The 12073-nt window shown below is 41.9% G+C and overlaps 1 protein-coding gene across 3 annotated transcripts in view; it reads right to left on the bottom strand.

Annotated features, from left to right (window-relative positions):
* Positions 1-576: 576 nt before the first annotated feature.
* foxn2a (forkhead box N2a) overlaps positions 577-12073 on the bottom strand; it is a 19889-nt gene continuing 8392 nt past the window's right edge. For 2 of the 3 annotated variants that reach the window (XM_005737073.1, XM_005737074.1), the window contains exons 2-6: positions 9934-10508; positions 7526-7650; positions 6621-6670; positions 5922-5990; positions 577-3398 (exon numbers count right to left, since the gene is read on the bottom strand). In XM_005737073.1, the coding sequence (XP_005737130.1) occupies positions 2974-3398; positions 5922-5990; positions 6621-6670; positions 7526-7650; positions 9934-10494 (1230 nt within the window). In that variant the 5' untranslated portion in view covers positions 10495-10508 and the 3' untranslated portion in view covers positions 577-2973. The remainder of the gene's footprint in view (positions 3399-5921; positions 5991-6620; positions 6671-7525; positions 7651-9933; positions 10509-12073) is intronic. The other variant, XM_005737075.1, reaches the window with a different exon arrangement.

Here is a 12073-nt window from a genome sequence, read left to right as displayed (position 1 = left end):
GGTCTGAAAACTACACAGCAGCTGCTTGAAGACTGAGTAACTCAGATCCAGTTTTACAGTGATATTCAAAAACATTCAATAACAAAACCTGGAAGCATGAGTTATGGGGTGGCAGTACTTTTATAAAAGAGTCTTACAGCTAATCTCCAGTTTCTTTGACTACTTAAGTCATAATACCTAAACAAAACCATATGATTAAATGAGCCCAGAAGAACTTGGGGTGCGCATGGGGTGGTGTGTGTGTGTGTGTGTAGGGGGGGGGAAATTGGGTGCATCAATCTTAAATTTATCTACACCCCAGCTGTACATCGATTTGGCAACAGAAAAAGGTTTCAGGATCAATGTTAATTAACTGTTTTCTATCCAACCTAACAAAAAGCAAAACAAAAACATCAAGAAAACCTGGCAGTCATGGTTAAATTGAAAACACACCCGCTCTAAAGACAACAGACATTGGCAAAATACTTAATCACTGTAACAAGACAGGAAAAAAAAAAGGAGGGGGGGAGGGGGAGGAAGGTGTGTTGCTGAAAATAAACAAGGAGAAAAACAAAAATACTTATTAAAGGAAGTTCACAGAATGAAGGGAAAAAAATTACTGTGCCTAGTCATTTATTTTAAATAACCAGTGTCTGATGCGTTCGGGGGAAAAAGTCCCATAAATTAAAGTCATAAATAAGGTGATGATTAATGAACAACAATTTGTTCTTTTTTTTTTCTTTTTCACAGCTAAACAAGACCAGTGTATGCACTCGGTTATCAGCTGAGAACTGCGGCTTAGTCTGCAAAGAGCAGTTCCCACTCAATAGCGACAAATGTAAACCAAAAGATTGGTTATGTCACCGTACTGACCAGAGTCATCGCCCGTTTCCTGATTCAAAAACTCCAGATCACAATTACAGTGTGGCAGTAGGAGGGGTTTATAGATATTAACAAAAAAAACAAAGCAGCCAGTTTGCAGTTTTGCATCAGTGGCACGACAAAATGTTTGGCACCGACCATGCACTCTATACTACCAGTCACACCATGTGATCCAGTACAGGGGGGGGGGATACATTTTCCAGCTTGTTATCCTATCACTCATCTATGCTACTGTTGACTGTACGCTGCTTCTATTTGGGTTTTTTTGTTTGTTTGTTTTTTAAAAAACAGAAAACTGTGGCCTTCTATGCAAGTGGCTCGCAACTTCCCCTCAGAGAACCGCGTGCAATCAACTGACAATAAACACTCCATTTCACAGCTTGAGAAGAGAACGTGCACTTCCTTATTTTGTTCTAGGAGGAAGAGCAAGGACGAAAAACTAGCAGCCAGCCAAAACCGAGGGCACAGCACAGAGCACAAACAAGCGTCTTCAGCATCTCGCCTGCGAGCAACTGCGTGTACAGAGTTGACTTCTTTGTGACTATACTGTCCCCCTTCTTGTTATTTACATTTGGATGCTCTATGCTGTGGGTCTCAGAACAGAAAAAAACCCCAAAACAAAAAACACACACACACCTTCCTTCAAGATGTGAATTAACTTGGCCACAAGATCAGCCAACTCAGAATTACCTGTATAACTTAGTAATTATCTAAAGTACAAGGTATCATAAACAAGGCCAGAGATATAATCAAACTGCAAATCCAAATATTGGCGTGAGACGTGGCGGTCATTTACCATCCGCTCCGTTTTCCCCTTCGCCTCACTATTAGCCAACTCTGCATTCAGAAAGCCCAAAAGCAAGCAGAGCACCGAGCAGCTCTTACAGTACAGCAGTAGCAGGGAGATGTGTCATTACGATAGTACATTATATTCATTGTATTTGTCAGTAGAAGGATTAAAAAAATTTTTAAACTCTTTCTCGTGACTGTCATCCAAGGGTCCAGCTGATGTCGGCATGCACTGTGATACGCACATGTGTACGTGCACACAAAAAAGAAAATTTATGGAGGATAACCTATGAACACGCAGCGAACACCTGGCAAAACAAGGCAGATGTACCCTTTGCATAGGTTGTCGCCAAACATGAGAAAAGATGTCCCATTAACAGTGGATTGGGAAGAAAACAAACGAACAAACACAAACAGAAAGAAAACAGCTGTGCTGCAATGGCCGCGCAAAATCAAGCAAAGTCCTAGCTAACTTTGCAACTCAATTTGGCAGTGGCAGAGTAATACTATATCCACATTTTGCTAATCCTGAAAACGAGACGCGGCTCGCGTGTAGTAAGTTTATCGCATAACAAGATCATAATACTACTCCGTTCATTCGCTTAATTGTAAAGTTTAACTAGCATACTTGACTGATATATGCCACCATGGAATAATGTCAGAAAGTTAAGGTTGAGGATTAATTATTGCATCTCTTTCTTTTTTCTTCTACAAGAGCAGGAACTCCTTTCCAAACAGTGGTAATTTATTTTTCCTTTAGCACAAAACCAACAAAAAAGGAAAAATAAAAGGAGAAAATGTCAACACCAGGAGGTTAGATTTCATCTGTTACAAACATGCACTCGTTCGCTTCATAAATAGATTCACTTGGAAGAGGATACGGGTTTGAAGAGGAAGCATGCAACGCTTTGAGTTATAAAACCAGCTTTCAGCCTTTTTTTTGTTTTATTTATTTTTTTCTTCTTGTGTCACTTTGTCTTTGAGAGGAAACTTCTTGAATCACAGTCCTCTAATCCAACAGAAAGCAGGCAGGTCGTTTTGGATAGGTATCTTGATGGTTCTCCATAAGCCCAAACACCCACCCTCAAAAGTTACCCCCGAGTTAATGTATATGGCTTTGTTCTCCTGTGTGAACGATACTATTGCCATTTGTTTTGTTGGACAGAGATACTCCCAAACAAACAAACCAAAAAAAAAGGAAAAGAGAAAAGGCTCAAAATGGCCAGTGAACGATCAGATTAGGAGAAGGAGGCACACTGGGACACAGGGGGTCAGAGGTTAGGGTTTCACTGGGTCCAGGGTCTTATGGGGGTAAAAGAAAATTCATTTCCTGCTAAGTTTTGTGCTCTTGACAGTGCGTTTGGAGCCCTCCGTGCAGCTGCGTATACCGGCGAGGTGCAGCAAGGAGCCGGCGGCTTCCTTCAGCTCCTCGTCCAGCTCTGGCTTGACTTCACGTCGCGCCCTCTTGCTAAGGGGCCACTTGACGGCGAGCGGACGGCGAGAAGTCTGGTGAATGCCCCTCTCGTCCCAGAGGTCGGAGTCCTCGTCGCTGTGGAAACCCTCGCTGCCGGCGCGGCGAGACTGCCTACGTTCGCAGCCGCCTTCGTCCAGGGAGGAAAGAGAAGATGAGGAGGAGCGAGAGGAGCAGCGTTGCAGGGCTGCGCTGCTGTAGTTGTGGTCCTGTTTTGGATCGCTGCTCACCAAGACAGAGTCGGGCCGAGAGAGGTCCAGAGGGCTGTCAGAATTGCCTGAGGAGAGGATGAAAGCCTGATAAGTGACCGTTCAGTGCATGAGGATGTCTTGTTACAGAGAGATAAATGACTGGTTTGAAATAAGATTTCTGAAAAAAAGAAAAAAAAAAGCGACACCATCATTAAGACACTCGGGGGCTTTAACTTGTTTTGTTTACAAGTTTAAAGCAGAACTAAGATTTGTCTAGGACCAGCAGTGAAAACGTAGTTTTAAAATAGCTTGCTGCATGAATGTGAAAGCAGAATTAAAACTCGTGGGGGGGGACGTAAAAGACGTAGAAACTTAGAAAAAGTAAACATTTAATGATTCTGTGGGAACCTTTGCAAGAGGAAAAATAAACTTTGCATTGAGAAAATAAATCAAAATCTAAACGAGAGATTTGAAAATTAACTGTGATTTCAATAAATACACCTTAACAAATACATGAAATTATTTGTTATGGTATTTTTTGCCCTGTTGAAAGATCAAGCACTAAAATCTCTCCCTAAAGCTGTCTTGCTATACATTTTAAAGAAAAAAAAAAGCCTGAGCTAGAGGTTCAGTTGAGTTAGTTCATTGTTTGTTATAGACAAACAATGAACTAATAACACAAACAGTTGTATGTTGAAGTCTGTAATGTCCAGGTTTCACTCCTATTTATTAAACAGATCCTTTTTCTGTTGTAATGGAAGAATTCTCATCCTCAGCCCACCTCCCCTGGGTCTGTTCTTGATCCTTTTTTATTCCCCATCTACATGCTTCCATTGGGTCAGGTAATCCATAAATAAAGCGTTTTCCCCGTCATGTATGTAGATAATACACAGTTGTTTGTTCTACTAAGTATCAACATAAATACAATCTCAAATCTTAAGAAGTCTCTCTGACGTTAAATCATAGATGTCACAATACAGAAACTATGTTCCCTGTCATTACCTGTAAAATCCAGAATTTAATTTAAAAGCCTTCTACTCACATCTAAAATCTTGAATAATCAGACCTGATTATATCTTAATGACGTCTTAGTACCTTACGATCCTAACAGAGCACTTTGCTCTCAGACTGCTGACTTGCTTGCGTTTGCTATAGTTTCTAAAGAGCCTATGACAGTTTGGGAGACAGACACCATCTCTACTTTTAGGATCAGGCTTGAAACTTTCTCTTTTTTTTTTAAAACTTATAGTTCGGGTTGGATCAGGTGACCCTAGCCCACCTATAGTTATGCTGCAATAGAACCGGGCAGCTGGGGGCTTCCCATGATTCCCATTTGTTTCTTCTTCACTTCCCATTTGTACACCACTATTGCATTTAATCATTCTGAATTATTCAACACTGGCCCTCTTTCCTAGTGCCCTCTGCTCTCTTAATATTGCAGGATCTTTACCTTACAATATAAAGAGCCTTGAAATGACCATTGTGATTTGGTGCTATTTAAATATAAAGTTTGAATTAAAGCGACTTAAATCTGCCCTACAACTTCAAGAATTCCACTCAAAACCTGGTTCTAATGCAAGTTTTCTTTTGACTCACAAATCACCAAAATCCTGCTTTCTACAATTAAGAAACTTTACAAAAGTTTACACATTTTTTTGTTTCCATCTCAAGCGGCCTTTGAAAAAGTCATCCATGCCACCATCTCATCATGTTTAGACTACTGTAATTCCCTCAACTCGGGTCTCAGCCAAAGGTTCATCTCCCGCCCCCAGCTTGTTCAAAATTCAGCTGCCAGATTCTTAACAAAATCAAAGAGACCAGACTACATCACTCCTGTCCTGGCTACACTGCACTGGCTTCCTGTTAGATACTGAATTGATTTTAAAAACTTATTCATTACTTTTAAAGCCTTACCCAGGCTTGCTCCTACCTACATCAGATTTCAACAGACTTTATGAACCAAGCTGCTGGTTATGCTCTTCAGGTCAGAGCCTCCTAACCCGCCCTATAGCCTGCGTCATTTTCTGATTTCCTCTCAGAGTGTTGAACTATTTACCAGAGGAACTTACCAAAATCAGTATATCCAATTTTAAATCACTTCTCAGAACTTATTTTTACAGAAAGCCTTTTTAAAATTTAACAAAAACCCTTATTCTTCATCTACCTTTTCTTTATATACAAATGTTTTTACCTTTTGATTCCTAACTTTAGCCCATCTGAAACACACTGACATGACCTAAAGAGGGCCCTTCAATCAAGACATCTTGGAGATACGGATGAATCCATTTTGCTTCATTGCTAATTTTTCATTACTAAGTGTGTAAAGTGTGAACTACAACTATTTGTGTGGTTTTAGTTTGGTGAGATTTTGTCTGTCTATTACTGCAGCTTAGATGAAGATAAAAACAAACAAACACATTGTCTATCATTAGACAAAGCAGATATTCTGATGATTCAAAGACATTCAAACTTCTTCTTGCAGCTGTGTACATCAGAATTGAACACACACAACATCAAAGAAAATTTAAGCAATGACGGGTGGTATGTCAGGGGTTGGACACAAAGCTAAAAGAAGAGGTGAAAGTATGGCTACTTGTAGGTTGTCTTACATGGGTCAACGTGGTGCCCAGGGGCAGAGTTTAAGAGCATCATGGCAGTGGCAGCATCAATGTCAGACTCTGGAAGAGGAGAGAACATGCACGATGGTCAGTCCTACGGTGTGAAAGCATGGTAGCATGACATCCCTACTAGGACTGGCTTGACTGACTGGGCTCCATTATTTTTAAGCTATACACTCGGCGATCCAATCAGTGCTTACAGAACGCACGGGATATGCAGAGGACTCGCAAAAACAAATCAGAGTAAATATAAGCCCATGATTTTCAGAATGCATCTGATCTCATGAGATCTGACAAAGTGTCTGAAAGCCTCACAGCTCACTTCTAGGGCTCTAAATTATTAATGATTACAGTGAGACTGAGTGCTCCATACTGAGCACCAGCAGAACCTCTGCTTGTCGTCAAGGTTACAAATCCAAGAGGCAAGGGGGGGGGGGGGAAGAGACATCGACGGGAGCTGTCAACATTATGGTCAACATGAGGCATCAATGACTTGAAAGCAACAAATCAAACCAAGAGCTGAGCATAAAAGCACAGTGATGCTGAATGTTCTGGGACTGAAATGTGCAAAGGCAACATAATCAAAACAGTGCACAAACACACGCTAACAAAACTGCACTACACATCTGCACATTGCTGGGCAAACAGCTTACAAATACGAAAACTTTGATCAATTTGCTTTTCTCTCACCTTTAAATGAGCAACCTTGTAGAAAGAGATGACGAGGGGGTGAGGAGGCACTGCAGAAAGTAAACAAAGGACACCAAGAGTCAGATGATACGTTTGAAGAGCCAAATTCTGCCCTTTCAAAACTGTGTTTTTATTAAGAATTAGTTATCAAATAATTACAAATGACTACAAACCTGTTAAGATAAAATATTTCCTCAGCTTAAAAAAAAGGGATTTCAAAGTCAGGAGAAAATAATCAAGGCTGCTCCTTATGGTATACCTCCAAATGTTTCACAATAAAAGCAGAAGATATGGGTTCTGTCTACTAAAATGCTATGGTGGTGTATATGAAACTGTTACATGAAGTGTTTGTACTGTAGCTTCCCAGAAGCGTGAGTATTGGGGAAGTTCTGGGTTTGCAGAAGCTTCTGGGCATTATCATGTTTCTGTCAAAATGAATTGTTCTCAGTTTTTCCCCATTATGTTTACGGTTCAATTGCTCGTCTTATGTGTTAGTTACATTTAGCAAAGCTGTGGCATTGTGACCATAGGGAGGAGCTGGTTTGATATACATACGAGTGTGAGGAGAATAATGCTCTTCTTGTTGTTAAACTAACAACAGAGAGTTTCAAACTGTTGTGCTCCTACCTGTCACGGGTGAGTCATCGCTCACCATGGTACACTAAGTGTATTGCTGTAAGTCTAAAGGAGCTAATGGAAGCATATTGGAGTTGGTATGTGACCAAGTTCACTTTTTCTAATCATACTGAAAGCCAATCGCTAATACAAGCCTGCTCTAAATAAAGTTCAGGTATTTCCTTTTATGTCCAAAACAAATCCCTGCAAAATATATTTGAGACATAATAATTCCCTTGACCATCATAAGCAACAAATTGAATTGAATGATTAAAGTGATGACCGCTCACCTGGGTGGGGAGGCGGGTGGTGTGCAGAAGGCATGTGCGGCTGGGAAGTGCTGCTTCTTAAGAGCTTGAATTAGGTTGGGGCGGTACTCAGGGTCAACACACCAGAGCGACCCTTTTCCATTGGCCTGTAGGACAAAGCAGGGACAGTCAAATCTCTAAACCCCTGTTACAAAGTAATGAAGCTGCCAGAAAGTCCACATAAGAAACTGTGAGCAGAGGTCAGGGGGGAGGTGATCTGTTGATGTTAAACAATAAAAACCCTGTCATATGAGCTTCTTTTCAGAGGATTTAACGATGGCGTCTTATCCTGTTGCCCAAACATTCCCAGTCCCCATGAACTAAGCAAAAGCTGTTACGTCATTTATTTGGTTCAACGCAAGAGAACAAAACTGACAAAAGAAAAGCAGCAGGCAGAACATTATCCTGAAAGAAACACCAAAAATACAGTATGTTCGGTCTGGCTTTCAGAAAAAAAATCCAAATAAATAAATAAAAATCAGAGCGAAAACATGCTATAAACGTTTGTGAGTTAGGTCTTTAGTCAAAATAACATGCTTTGTCACTTTGTACGATTAAATATTTGATCACATGAGTTCAATTAAAACTGTAAGTAATGAACACAATTTTAATTTTGAATCACTGAAGCCTTACAAACAATTTGCATGCAATTCCCACCTCAGCAAATTTTACATAATCATTATTTTAATGGAAGCTTTGTTCATATTTCTGTTTGGTAGCTCACAATCCTTTTCACCGCTTTGCTGCAGAACAGTGTGGCCATATATCCCACATGTGGCTGGTATGTGTATCCTCATGCAAGATGTAAACAAAACAGGGCCCGCAACTAGTGGAGATAATAATCCACAGGGTACCTTTAAAGACTTAATGAGGACTTGAAAATCAATTTGGGTGATCTGTACAGCTGAGTAATTGCACAAAACTACAAATGACAAGATCATCATTTATCAGGGAAAAAAGTCAAGTGTGACTCAAACCTTTTAGAGATTAGTCACTGTGGAAATGCACTTCATTTCCAAATCACTTTTCAATTATAAGCTTCACAGCACCTTTTAGACACAACACGCTCAAATGGCAATATTGAAAAAATGATGAGAATTCCTGAAATGTTTCGCTGTCAGAGCTGGTGGGACTATAGTGACCGCAGCAATGATTCAAATTTCATTACAGTCCCACAGTGAAAAATAGCAAATACCGAACTTTGCAATATAAACGCTTTTACAATGAGAGGAAATTTTTACTCAACAGCTCCCTGTGAAGAATAATTGTATCTGCTGGTGATGTGTGTGTCACTTTATCTGATGGTGGCGTATTCTTGCCCAGTCTGGGAGAATACAGCGAGGAGAATAACCTTGACTCAGATTACCAACCAGCTCTGATGCAGGAAGAAGGAAATGTCTCCATAGCAACGGAAACCACCAGCCAGTGTCATGTGAAACTGGTGCTAGTGTCTCAGCAGACGGAGGGCTCATGCTATGCACCTGCATGCTAAGCGGACTATACTGCATTGTATTGCTACACGCTGAGTGCAAACTGCCATTCCCACCCTAGATGGGCAAATATCAGGTTTTAGCCAGATACAGCCATGACATGGGACTTCAAACCACATCCTCTCACAATGTTAAAATCTCATGATACACAGACTTCTTGGGTGTTTAGAGGGTATTGTGCCACCGCCACTGTTTACCGTTACACAGAAGAATCCAGGAATCTACTTCTCCACACTTTTTACACACACACACACACCCTTTCAGACTAAACCGTAATAACAGCCGTTAGTGAGTAAATTCACAGCTTTACTAACTTTTCAAATTCACAGACATGTGTGCACACTATATGCAGTATGTGTTCTTCCCTTTGTTACAAGCATGTGAACATGAGTAGGCCAGCTTCTCTTTTTTCCCCTTGTTATTTGTCGCCACTACTTGTAGAAACACAAGCTACCATAAATGATGTGTATGTCTGCCAGGACCAGGTAGACAAAGATTGTTCTTTGTGCACTTTCAGGACTTAAGGTCGCGTTTGCTTCCTTTGTGCAGTGTGGGTTCAGATTGTGGGAGGCTTCTCTCTAGCTGCACTACCTTGACGTGTTTCTAAAGATATTGTCCTATCTCGGTGTGCGGTGTTTGCATATCCTCTGGAGGAGGAGGATCTTTGACCTTGACTGGATTCCACCCTTATCATAGCCGAGTCAGAGTTCTGTGCAGCTGTGTGTCACATGAGCCACGTGGCAGCTTCACACTCTAGCACACTGTTTGCTAACAGTGCTAAACAAAGCCACTGTAACTGTAAATGTCACATCATCAAACAGATGCATGCTGACAACTACAGAAGGATAACTGTAAATCTAAGTGACGTGCATAAGAGTTTGAAGTCACTTTGAGACCTACCTTTCCCAAGCTCCTTTCGACCTTGCGGAAGCATTTGTTCAGGGACAAGTTGTGACGAACTGAGTTCTTCCAGCCAGTGGGAGCGTTGGAGAAATACGGGAAGTGCTCGAGTATCCAGCCGTAGATTTCTTTGACAGGCAACGACTTGCTGGGAGACTGCTCGATGGCCATGTAGATGAGCAGGGAAAATGAGAAAGGTGGTTTCGACTTCATCGAATCCCTCTCCCTGCCTCTGTTGTGTGACGAAGATGAGGAGGACGACGGGCCCTGGTTCGACCCGTAGTCTCCTTCTATGTCAAAGAGGGGGCTGCCGCTCGTCTGAGCTTCGGGGCCCCCGAGAGTAAAGTTCTGAAGCAGGTTCTCGTGGAGCCAGTTGAGGTTAGTGAGCTCCTCATCCTCGGTGCCTCCGGTACGATCCACGCTAGTTGCCAGCGGACTGGACGCGCACTCCGCCTCGGGCAGCGTTCCTACACCGCAGACACCTCTGAGCCCTGCCCGCTCCTCTTGCATACCCGGAATTTCCGTTTTCTTATCTGGTGACATCCCAATAATTGGACCCATTAAATCAAAGAGGTCTGGAGAGAAAGAAAAAAGAAGGTTGTTAATATCAAGCAGCAAAGACAAGACCAAAAAAGGTACATTTAAAAAAAAAAATTACCATCAAAAAAGGAAGACTTCAAAGTAATTTAAAAGCAAAGTTTGCGGTATGAAATAACTCAAAGTGACATTTTGGAAGGATGTGCTCTTCCAAGCGTTGGCCTTGTTTTCTTAAGTTTCCCTGGGGGCACACCCCCTGTTGCTGTCGGCCTCTATTGCAATTCATGGCCCTCTCACTGCCTCTCTCCTCCATCCCTGCCGAGGACCAAGAGGCTCTCAGCCCCCCTCCTCCTCCTCCTCTCGACTCCACGTGAGGACCTTCGAGGACATCCTCTCAAGTAAGTGAACTGACTTAAGGCTCCACTCCTCAACGCCTACCTCGTTTCAAACAAGACCCAGCTGCTCGTTATGTGTAAATGAGCATGAAACCAGCCAGCGACTGCAGGAATAAGTGCAAGGACTCCATCTTACAGATTGGATAGCTCTTACGGACCGAAATACATTCAGCCAGGATCAAGTCTGCATTTGTCGCATGGCATATTAAGTTGTGTAAAGAGGCTACAAGCCTAAGAGTTGTCAGTCATTTAGGAGCACGGGGAAATGCCAGAGCACTCTGTCATTAACAAAATGAACCTGAGTACACTTATCAATACTTTTTAACATGAGCTCTGAAGAGGCCTTTTATCTTAAACACCAGAGTTCCTGTCGCAGTTTAAGTTGAAGCTCGAGTGAGAAATGATTTGGGCTACAGACAAACCTACATTACTGGAAATTTAAACTAAGCATCACATTATCTGAAAATAAATTTTGTCCCCATAAGATACAAGCAGCAGTTTGTGTGCAGTACTTATTGTGATTTGTTATTATGTGAATAATGTTGAATCGAACTGCTTGTTGAGGCCAAGAGCACAAAGAGATCACTCCGCGTGTCAGCTCACAACAAGCTTTATGTCCTGGGTGTCACCATGACAACCCTGCCATCCCTTCAATTAAGAGCAGAAATCCCACAAGCAAGAATCCATAAGAAAAATAATTAACCCACCCTGAGCTGACTCTGGCACATTCAAATCACTGAAAAGAAAGCCTCTGAAAAGAAATGCTTCTACTGAGGTCTACAGCATGTCCCGATTCTGGGAAGGTCTAGGATGTTCTGGATCTGGACTTTGATGGGAATTAGACTGGACGGTCAGAGAGGTAAAGTCGCAGCGTGGTGGTGGATGGGCATGCCTTTTCATTTCTGTGATAAGAACTGGGTCAAACTCATGTGTTTGCACAGTGGCAAAGACAGGAGTGAGAGTGTGCGCGCACACAAACATACACACAAATCAGTTTGTCAAACCCAGTCAGTGTGGACAGGAGGGGGGGAAAGAGGCATTAGTGCATTTACAAAATGACCTTTAAACTCTCAATAAGCGGATAAACCTATAGCAGATGGATACTATTCTGGTTATGGCCCCAATTCTCTCCTTTTGGCCATGACTGTGACCCTCTCTTTTGGGGCTCAAAAGAAGAAAAGTCTAGCCTTCCAAGTGGACATTTGGGG

Source organism: Pundamilia nyererei, unplaced genomic scaffold, assembly GCF_000239375.1.
Source record: "Pundamilia nyererei isolate P.nyererei 1_Seehausen unplaced genomic scaffold, PunNye1.0 scaffold00073, whole genome shotgun sequence".
In the NCBI taxonomy this organism is placed as follows: Eukaryota; Metazoa; Chordata; class Actinopteri; order Cichliformes; family Cichlidae; genus Pundamilia; species Pundamilia nyererei.
Note: the sequence above shows the minus strand (reverse complement) of the source record. Positions and strands in the feature narration are given on the sequence as shown.